At 29.8% G+C, this 11,312-nt stretch overlaps 3 protein-coding genes across 3 annotated transcripts; 2 read left to right on the top strand and 1 right to left on the bottom strand.

Moving 5' to 3' along the window:
* Positions 1-2,969: 2,969 nt before the first annotated feature.
* Positions 2,970-5,882, top strand: LOC125066958 (dihydroorotate dehydrogenase (quinone), mitochondrial). Its single transcript, XM_047675294.1, has 5 exons — positions 2,970-3,423; positions 3,503-3,712; positions 3,794-4,188; positions 4,262-4,599; positions 5,414-5,882. Exons 1-5 carry the CDS (start codon positions 3,400-3,402, stop codon positions 5,623-5,625), a joined length of 1,179 nt encoding a protein of 392 aa, XP_047531250.1. The 5' UTR covers positions 2,970-3,399; the 3' UTR covers positions 5,626-5,882.
* On the bottom strand, positions 5,639-6,679 carry LOC125066959 (ATP synthase subunit s, mitochondrial). The gene is made up of 4 exons (XM_047675295.1): positions 6,549-6,679; positions 6,183-6,474; positions 5,833-6,096; positions 5,639-5,765 (listed from the first exon to the last, which is right to left on the bottom strand). The coding sequence occupies exons 1-4, from the start codon at positions 6,564-6,566 to the stop codon at positions 5,740-5,742; spliced, it is 600 nt and encodes a 199-aa protein (XP_047531251.1). The 5' UTR covers positions 6,567-6,679; the 3' UTR covers positions 5,639-5,739.
* Positions 6,680-7,416: 737 nt separating this feature from the next.
* Positions 7,417-8,985, top strand: LOC125066985 (ras-related protein Rab-4B). Its single transcript, XM_047675337.1, has 4 exons — positions 7,417-7,550; positions 7,623-7,703; positions 7,817-8,149; positions 8,225-8,985. Exons 1-4 carry the CDS (start codon positions 7,535-7,537, stop codon positions 8,437-8,439), a joined length of 645 nt encoding a protein of 214 aa, XP_047531293.1. The 5' UTR covers positions 7,417-7,534; the 3' UTR covers positions 8,440-8,985.
* The last annotated feature ends 2,327 nt before the right edge of the window (positions 8,986-11,312 follow it).

Below are 11,312 nucleotides of genomic sequence, written 5' to 3'. Positions count from 1 at the left end.
TGAAAACAAGAAATGTCTTAAATCTAATCTCTATATCTACGCGAAGATACACAATTTTTAACTTGATGGTACATTTTAATGCTTTTTCTTAAATCGAAGAAAATATTGACAGCAGCTAGTGTTGCTAATATTGGTTCAGTATCACTGATTTTTTTGCTTGCACAAAATGTATTCATTTTTTATCTTATTTGCATTAAGTGTTACCTCGTCTACTAAATACTTACCTTGAGAAAGTAATACTGTCGAAATATCACTCGCTATCGGTAGTACAAAACCATCGAAACTTTCGATAGTATTTATAGGTTTTGGATATAACTAATGGTTTTTGTATTCCCTGATATTATCAATAATATTCCTTATAAAGAGTTATCGATATTATTGCTTACACCATAACTATCGATATACAATCGATTGTCTTTCGATAATTGACTATCGATATAGAACACTAGTCTAGTTCTATAATAGTTATATAATAATAGAATAAAGAGGTAAAATTTCTTTGTGTGGAGGTAAAACCCGGAACTTTTTATCCAATCCTAAAGCTACATTATTCCTAAGTGCAGTGTAGGGTATAAATTATATTTATATGATATCATTTTTCCTTATTTTTAAATTACATCCGTGCGGTTTGGCGGGTCTGGTGGCTATTCGTAAATATATCGACAAAATATATTTTATTGAGAAGCATATAAAATAAGAGTATTGTTTGTGAGCTCCGAGTATTATAACGTTTGCGCCTTGTCTTCCTTATATTGTGACAAGGCTGATGAGCATGTTAATACATTATGGACAATTTTACAAAATTATTGTCATATCCCAGACATTCAGGGCTTTTTTATATCTCACTATTCAAATGTATTCAAGCGTTTAGGCATTGCAGAGTGCATTGCGGTTCTAGGCGGCAGGACTTACCGGCGCTGTTAGTGCGTTATTCGGAAACGCTTGCGCGTGTATTGTGTCCCGAAGATATTCAAGAACCCACTGTTTCTTCGTGCGTAGGGCAATAATTAAAGCAGAGCGCTTAGTATGTTTTATTTTTTTGACAATAGTCACTGCGTCGAGTGCGATTTGTGTCAAATATATAAAATAAATTATGATGTATATTGAATCTAGCATTAGAAGATAATAATAACTATAAAGTATATCGAGGAAAAAATAATATGCTTATTTCAAAAGCTCCGGGCATGAAATCTAATACTATATTAATAACTGTCCCTAGTATCAATAAAATAGTACGGACAAGTTTTAATAAAATCTAAACTAACGATGATGACCACCTGACCGACGTCGACAGCGTCGGCGAAGACGAGCCAACTGCGCAGGATATATAATGTTTATCCAATTATACAATACATATGATTTAAATATTCTGCCAGTGTACGCTTCATTATGTTCGAATACTATTGCACAAGTAATGACAAACAAACCAAAAACATTTTAAATAAATAAACCGTTTCTATTTAATTAATTGTCCACGTTATACTCGGTTGTGCAGACACATTTAATCATTAGTTACCTCTAACTAATACATAGAATAAACTTTGACAGAGAAAAAAACAGTCTAGTTTATCTAGTCGTTGGTTTCCACACTATACGTATACTCCTTCCAACTAATTATTAATTTTATAACAGCGGGGCTATTACGGTTCATCGATTTCAATCACTCTATTTCCTTAGAAACGTAGCTGAATTTTTACTTATTTATGTTTAAGTCAGACCTTAGCTTACTAATGTTTATTAAAAGTACACTGTACTCCTTATATTGGTTTACAATATGTGTTAAATATAAAATCTTCTTAACAGATATTCTACTGCAAAATACATTCAAAGGTTAGGTTAAGGTAAAATACATTCAAATAGTTCAAAGGGCTTAGAATTGTTTTCTGCAAGACAAGCCTTTGAAATACCAACCGAACTATTTATTTTTATTGAGGTTCATATAATTTTTAAGAGCTACCGTCAGCAGCACAATCCAAGGCTTGAAAACACGACATCGTTCACGCTGTCTTAATTTTGGGATTATTGGCATCAAATAAACTCTCATAACTTTGTCTACAAAATTATTGAAGAACAAGATTAAAAAACCTTGTCCTTGTAACCTGGATGGTGACGATAAATTTCAAAATATATTTTATTTAGACTTTTAGAAGCACTTTTGAATCGTCATTTTACGTTACTATAATAAGTAACGCTACCACCGGTCAAATAAAATATAAAACCAATACCAAACTGTTAGCTTTCGAGGTAAAATGTAAATTAAATAAAATTTTGCTCTAGTATTTTGATACGACAGTTTCACTTTCTGTGCTCAAAATTGGCCACTTATTTATGTATATACCTTTGGCTATACAGCGAACTATAGATTTATATATTATACGGTCGATTTAGTTAAATTAATTAACCGATAAATATTATTATGGTACATCCTTAATTATCTATAATGACAGTATGTAATGTTTCTTTAAAATTAGGATTTACCTATCTACTAAATCAACCATATAATTTTATATTTTATGACTAATTAGCCACAAGAATTTCAATATATACCGATAGCCAATCAATCAACTTTTGTCCAGAAATTGGCGATGCTGCTGGCATCCTGTGTTGCAAAACTATCGATAATAGACGTCGAAAACTATTCAGGATATCGATAGTATCGTTTTGATCAATACTATCGATAGCTCCCCGTGACATTACTATTGATACTATCGATAATTTTGGACTATCGATAGTCTTTGAATGAATTTTGAGAGCAGGACAATGACGAAGTCAAAATTTTCTTTAATTTTTTTTGAATCGAGGCCCACATTTATCTGGCCTACTAAATAACTTATTTTGAGAAAGTAATACTATCAAAAAGCAACTAGCTATCCATAGTACAAAATGGCATGGGCAGCTATCGATAGTATTCACATAGTATACACGTGACAATACTATCAGTAGTCTATCGATAACGATATGCAACACTGCTGGCAACCCATACGTGGAGATTTAATACTTAACCGTTTTATACAATAATTACAATATATTCCATAGCCAGTTATTACATTAAAAGAATATAGTAATTTTTATATCTTGTTACCGTGCCTATTATTAGGTTTTGATTATGGTGCAATACCCCTGCGGTTCTTTAACAACAGGAATGAAATAATTAAAAAGTTTCATTTTAATGGAAATGTCAAAACTGATGTCAATTAATGTGTACTCTGCACTCGCTACTCGTGGTTGTGTTTACTATTTACTACAGTAATACTTATCCCTATATTATATAAATTAAAATACGACGAAAAGCATATAAAAAGACATATAAATGTTAAATATATACACTTTTGAAAAGGTTATCTATTCTGATATCAGAAGCATACTATTATTTATATAAAAAAAGCATTCGCAATCATAATGAGTCGAAAACAAAGTAATTTGGTTTGTAAAACTTATGAATATATGATTTTGTTTATTAATTTTTCGGTTTTAGTCATTATAATTGTCTTCTTCTTTCTAGAAAAAAATAAAATCCCTGTGTTATTTGACATTAGGGGGATCCCTGTCGTACCAAATAATTTATTTCAAAAAAGATTTCAATGGCTATTATGACAGTGTATTACAACCATTGAGTCAACGTCTCAATCCCGAATGGGCCCATAAAATTGGTGTATCAGCGCTTAAGTACGGAATTTTTCCTACTGAAAATTTTGAAGATCCTAAAGTTTTAGTAAGTGTTTACACAAGTTTCCTTTTTTATTCATGTGACATTGAAACGAAAACACTGATTGAATAACTATAATTGTTACAGAATACAAAGTTCTTAAAGTACCAACTTAGTAACCCAATTGGTATTGCAGCTGGCTTCGACAAACATGGTGATGCCATAACAGGGTTAAGAAATATAGGTTTTTCGATAGTGGAAATTGGATCAATAACACCCGAACCACAGCCTGGTAATCCAAAACCTCGAGTATTTAGGCTACCAGAAGACAGTGCAGTTATTAATAGATATGGTTTCAACAGTGAAGGTCACAAAGAAGTATATGACAAAATTAGGAATATAGACAAGGCTTTGCTGCAAAATGGGCTCTTGGGAGTTAATTTGGGCAAGAATAAAAATTCTAATGATGCTGTTCAGGATTACAGTTTAGGAATCAAGAAATTTCAAAATATAGCTGACTACTTTGTTATAAATATAAGCAGGTAACATAAATCTATTCCCAATTGTTTCTCTCTTAATTAGTTACAATGCTTTAAACAATAAATTTATTTTCAGTCCTAATACTCCCGGTTTAAGATCACTGCAAAATAAAAACGAGCTACAGGAACTGTTAGCTGGTGTCAATAAAACATTAAACTCATTAGAAGGAGCCAAGAGGCCACCTCTCCTTTTGAAACTGGCACCAGATTTGACCCTCGAAGAAATGAAAGATATTGTTTCTGTAATTACAAAGAAAGAAACAAAAGTTGACGGTCTAATCATATCCAACACCACAATTGAAAGACCCTCCCTCATTAATCAAGAGTTTTCATCGGAAACAGGTGGTCTAAGTGGAAAGCCCCTGACAAATAAATCTACTGATATTATAAGAACTATGTATAAGCTAACAAAAGGTATATAAATGATCATTATTTTTATAATTTAAATATTCTATGTGGTAACACATAAATTCTGTATTACGAGATACAACAATCACACTTTGCGTGCTCATATATTTATATGAAGATTCTGACAGGCTATTAATATAACACAAGTATAATGTATATTATATAGTGGTATGTCTAGTCCATTAAATCTATACCTTGCTCAATCTGCTACCAACAATATACTAACACAAGGTCAAAACATTATAACTCAAAAATATTTTAAAGAGAGGTATATATGTATATACACACATGTATTAAAAATACATATGTTCTGTAATATTATAACTTGGTGTTTGGAAATTAAACAATAGAAGTTTAATTTTTTTAACTTTGAAGAAAAATAGTCTTTTAAATTAACCCCAGATTGATGATTTTTCAAAATCGCCTACAAATTAATGCATGCTACTACTACTACTATTAACCATAATCATATTTTGTATGAATATGAACCCATTTTGATATCTTTAATTATTATTTATTTATTACATCTTTTTATATACACATTTATAGTTGTGTCTTTTTATATACACATCTGTGTATGTGTGAGTTTGTGTTTATTTGAGTTAGATGGTTGGATGGATCCGGTAGGTAACTCTATAATTTGATTGAAAAATTATATTTCACACATAGAGTCAGGAGAGGCAACTAGTATTATATAAAAGTGTATAGATAACATTTTAATGTAATATTTTTTATATGACGTATGTTTGGTATTTTATGTGAGAAGAGTTAAGAAGACATATCAAGATATACTGTTACTATATATTTTTGTTGTTTTTAGGTAGCATACCCATAATAGGTGTAGGAGGAGTGTTCACGGGTCAAGATGCTTATGAAAAGATATTAGCCGGGGCAAGTGTTGTGCAAATATATACAGCTCTCATTTATCACGGTCCTCCTGTCGTTACCAAGATTAAATCGGAGCTAGCTCAGTTGTTGTTAAAAGATGGTTATAATGATGTTAGTTCCGCTGTTGGTAAAGGTGTAAAATAACAGAAATTGACAATTATTTTTGAAGATTATAATTGATATAAATATTTTCTAAATAAACATGACTACAATAGTAAACTTGATTTTAACATTTTATAAGGCCGTCTTCATTTATGTTTAACTCTTAACCTGTTCTTCTCGATCTGAAATAAATATTTTAAAGATATTTTAATTTTTATAAATAAAATGTATCTACAACAGACTATTTACCTAGTATTTTGCAACTTGGCAGCTGAGACTGAAGATACTGTTTACATTCATCCAAGTTATTTACGCTTGACAAATTAAACAGGACCAGGGTGTTTAATTTTGTTAAACACTTTATATCTTTCAATCCTACATCTGTTACATTTACACATTCTGAAACTTGTGCATGTTTAAGTGTAGCATCTCCATATGAAAGTCCTTTCATTGCTCTGTCGTCTATATATTTGTTATTATGGAGTATAATTTTTTCTAACATTGTGCAACCACCTACAATTAAAATATTTAAAAAATTTAATATTAATCCATAGTATGATGCAATCATGACCTTTAATTTTTTTATTTTATCAACTTACTTAAGTGAGGAAAACCATAATGAGATATAGATGAATCCGAACCATCTATTGTGACTATTTTTGGCACAGATTGTTCTTCTGGAGGAAGTGAATTATAGTCTTCAAGTTTCTTCCCATCTGACCAAATAATCTTGCCTCCGTTGCGAAGGACCCATTCAGCACACGCTCTATCAGGTCCTAGTGTTTTTATGCGTTCTGGATCCGGTTTATTAAACATCATATTAACATACTCCCAAAACGATCTAACCGGGAATGCCTTACTTCTAAAGCTATCATTCAGATTGTTGATTACCTAAATAACATTTAATATCATTAATTATGTACCAATTCCTTTAAATATGTATTTTCCGTCAATTTGATACGTACAGGTCGTAATTTAAACATTTTTATGAAATGGACCAGCACTCGTCGTTTTCAAAACAAAAATTTTTCAGCTGTCAAGTGTGATGTGTCAAGATTTAATGTGTATTTTGTACCGTGACTTCATATTATCAGAGAGTTGCCATTACAATGAAATAATATAAAGTACACATTATTATCTACAATTAGTGTCTAACACGCGAGGTTTATTTTCCTTCGACATATAATATATTTCAACATATTATATATTGTACAACATATAATTTATTGTACAAGTTAATATATATTATATAAATGTATGCGTAAAATTACAATTCAGGAACTGAGTACTCGAGTGGAGCTACATAGTTTTAAGTTTTGTTTTTGAAGTAAAATTTTAAAAAATGATCGTAAAAATATGATTTTTCTTAAAACATTATTAATAAAACCAATAGCTTTATTAATTAATTAGGAAACTAAGTAACTACAAAAGGAGATTGGGTAGATTCTGGTTTGGACAAATATGGCAGCTTTATTTTTAAACGTTCTAAAGGTAAAAGCATGTTCTCTGGAATAATTGATTCAATTATGATTACTAACTTGCTCTTGCTTAATTGATATATAATTAATGACCATTATATTTAATGAATAGCAATAAACTTTTACATAAAATATAACAATGCTGACGTAAACATGATGAAGGGAGGGTATTATTTTGCTTCCATTTGCTGTAATCAAAATAATATAAGTTGTAATTTTGTTTTATATGAAAGTTTATTGATTTATTGTGTTGTGTTATAAGTAACTAAATAATAGTATATTTTTTACTGTTTTTAGAAAAACTTATTTTATACCGTAGTTGGCAACATCTTATTAGAGTTTATTTATTTGTGACATTTTTGACATTTCTACAATTAGCCGTACCGAAAAATAAGGATTTGGTCTTTGGATTCTACATAAAACAACAAATAAAGGCTTAAGAATAAATAAAATTAGACCAAATTGCATCAGCCATGTCTGAGTCCTATGGTAATATTCATATGCAATCATTGAAATGTAATTACTCAAGAGGTATACGTTAACAAAGTTTTCATGTTTCAGAATATTTGTTTAAATTCTTAGTGATAGGAAGTGCGGGTACAGGAAAATCAAGTCTTCTTAACAATTTTATAGGAAATAAATGTAAGTATTCGGTGTTGCAATCATTATTAAGTGAAAGATACTTACATAAAATAAAAATCTTCTTAGCTTTCTAATACAAAAAAAAATTTAAGTGAAAATTTCTTACATTTTAGTTAAAGAAGATCGATGTCATACGATCGGGGTAGAATTTGGATCTAAGATCATAAATATAGGAGGCAAATCCACTAAACTACAAATATGGGACACAGCAGGACAAGAAAGATTCCGTTCAGTTACACGATCATACTACAGAGGAGCTGCTGGAGCGTTACTTGTATATGACATTACATCTCGTGACTCTTTTAATGCTTTATCTAACTGGTTAAGAGATGCGCGGACATTGGCAAGCCCTAACATAGTTATATTACTTGTTGGCAATAAAAAAGATTTAGAGGAATCAAGAGAAGTAACTTTTACTGAAGCTAGTCAATTTGCACAGGATAATGGTAAGTTTTGTTCTAAAAGATACAATATATACTTTATATATTGTTTTTTTCCTTACATTTTATATTTGTCTACAGAACTGATGTTTCTTGAAAGTAGTGCAAAGTCAGGAGAAAATGTCGAAGAAGCATTCTTGAAATGTTCTAAAACAATTCTTGCTAAAATAGAGACTGGAGAATTGGATCCTGAAAGAATAGGTTCCGGAATACAGTATGGAACAGGAACCTCTAAGAGATTATCGGCACCAAAGAAGACTGTAAGAGCACCATCAGATTGCGCCTGCCATGTGTAGCAAGTTTTAATTTTTAAGTTTAAAGTAATCAAAAAATAATCCTTAATTGGATTCATAACTCTCTCTTTGAATGTGATGTACTTTGTTTATAACATATCAGTCAGTGCAAAGGCAGAAGACCTAAATTAGCAAAATGTAACTTTTGGTAAAACTTTTTTTTTTTAATGCGACTTAGTTCTAACGAAAATGGTATTATTATTTTATATTCATCTAAATATACAAGCTTATTTTTTCTGGAAAATTTAATTACCTCATTTCTCAAAAGCAACATTTTGCTTTTGGAAAATTTTAGCTTCAGCTCTTCTTCCTTCCCACTGACAATATGTAGTTGCTAAGTAAAATTAGAATTTAGAATTTGAATTATAAATTCAAAAATTACTCTGACTATTCTGAATGTACTTTTAGGGAGAATAATCTTTTTTAATATTAACATAGGTAAGAAGTGTAAACATTAGTAAATTATTGGGAAAAATATAGCTAATAAGACTTATTATTTTGTGTTATTTAGACTTTAGCTCCACTAAATACATTTTTTTCATATCTGATACAGAATTGTTTTTATTTATAAATGGTTTATTTTATATGAAATCAATTTTGTTGTCATTCATAAAATAGCAAAAAGTAGTTTTGGTTCTATGCACAGGCAAGCTTATCAGCCCAATTTGCACTTGCATACAATTATTTTTTTGTACTCCTTTCGATACTTTTCTTATACTCCATACTTAGAATAACTAATTCAAAGAGTTATTCAAATACTATGTAACATGGAATTAGATGTTTTATCTACAACAAATATTTATAATGGTATTCAATTTGATGTTTATTATTGTTGTGATTTTAAAATTAAAATAATGCTTTGACAGCATGACTGGTTGTGTTGGCCATTCTTAAGTACTCCGAGCTAGAACACTTGGATTGGTGTTTTTAGATTAGATTACATGAACATTAATAACCCTATCTCATTAAATATAATAACTACTACTACAACTCAGGTGCGATCTCTATGTCTGATAGTTTTGTATGAATCTGTAATAAACAAAAACAAAACTTATTCTATAAAATGCATGTATCAATGCATTTGGCGTATTTTATATTGTACTAAAATAATTGTCAGAAAAATTTATCTTTTATTATTAATTGGTAAAAAAAAAACAAAATTCATGATTAACTATTTTTTGATAATTTCCATCCATGTGAAACTATTTTAGTTACAATTTCAAACTGGTTATTTAATTTAAATAGGTATTTAATTAACGACTTTATAGACACACGCTAGGAAGAAAGCACCGTCTCCAAGCCGTTATAAAAAAAGAATATTATAAAAATTAAAACTACCGATAAAAAATAAAATCGCCGATTCTTACCGAGGTGTTTTCTTCGTGCAGAATTTTGACATTGATTAAGAAAGTGTAATGCTTACAAGTTGGAAATAGATTTTGAATTTCCAAAAGGAATCTCAAACTTTCTAAATAAACACTTTTTTTTCATTTAAGAACTATTCCACTAATAGTTCTTAAATTCTTTAGTTCTTTGTTTATGTTATTGTTTTGTCATTATTAGTTTATCTAAGAAAAATTAGTAAACCAACTGACAATTTCAAACAGGTAATTTAATGAAGTTACTTTTTTAAAATTTGTAATCCATAACATACTTGTAATTCTAAAGTGTAACCTGTAAATTTCTGACAATAAAGATACGTTTCTTTTCTGGATTTCTTTTTATTTTTTAAATTATTTAATTCAAATTTATTTAACCTTTTTTCAGTTTCGGTACTTAAATATTATTAATTTTAAATACAAAGTCAATAAAAAGATAAAGTTGTTTTTCAGCAAAGAAATTATTAGAAGACAATGACTGAATGAATAATTAGACTTCCATGTATGAGCAAACTATTAAAGCCGGTACAGCATTTAGATGCCACTTAAGGGGTCATTTTCTCGTATCGAATTGAAGCGAAGGTACGATATAAATGATTGAGGAGTGCATCCACTGTGGCACCTCTTCTGCGTATTTGTTTTACAGTTTTTGTCTAACCGATTTTTTTCAAAAGGATATTAGTTACTTTCTGTACATAAAGTCCCAAAATTGTGTGTACTGTAACTGTAGTAGAACTGTTTTTTAGGTCATGATTTATTGTTACTTTTAATAACCAAAGAAAGTGCGCTTTCTTAAGAAATTATTATTATTCCTGTAATACCTCCATTTAAGCTTGCACTAGTTAATGGGCGATAACAGTCCTAGGGTCAAGTCGAATCCGATACCTTAACATCGCTATGCGGCCCATAAGCCATTGCGCTATTGACTTTAATATATTTTCGCCTGTACTGCTTCCACTGTTGTAATTAATAAAATACTCGAGCAATAATATTATAAAGTAAGGTAATTTTAGGTAATTAATACAAAATTCATAATTCAAATTTTTGCTATTATATATAGCCTATCATTTGCGCAATCACATGTTCTTACTATATACCAATTTTTATAAAGATCAGTTCAACCGTTCTTGAGGTATAACGGGACATACAGTAAGACAGACAAAAATTTCAAAAATGGTAAAACTGATGTCAGTATATATAAAACATTACATTAACATGTGACTAATCAGTTTTCTGCATTGGAAATTTACACTAACCTTAACTATAATGAATAATATAATTATATGATCAATAAAATGACTAAAAATAAAATTTAAAATGACTGACTGACATACAACGAAAACCTAGAACCGGTGGGTCTGACGAGATGAAATCTTGAATAAGAACACTATAGAACACAGACAAACACAAAATAGGATTTTCTATAATTCATCTCTTAAGGAAGTTAAAAGGGGGGACGGACGGACATGAAAGTTTGTATGGAAATTTGACATTTTT

Source organism: Vanessa atalanta, chromosome 10, assembly GCF_905147765.1.
Source record: "Vanessa atalanta chromosome 10, ilVanAtal1.2, whole genome shotgun sequence".
In the NCBI taxonomy this organism is placed as follows: Eukaryota; Metazoa; Arthropoda; class Insecta; order Lepidoptera; family Nymphalidae; genus Vanessa; species Vanessa atalanta.
Note: the sequence above shows the minus strand (reverse complement) of the source record. Positions and strands in the feature narration are given on the sequence as shown.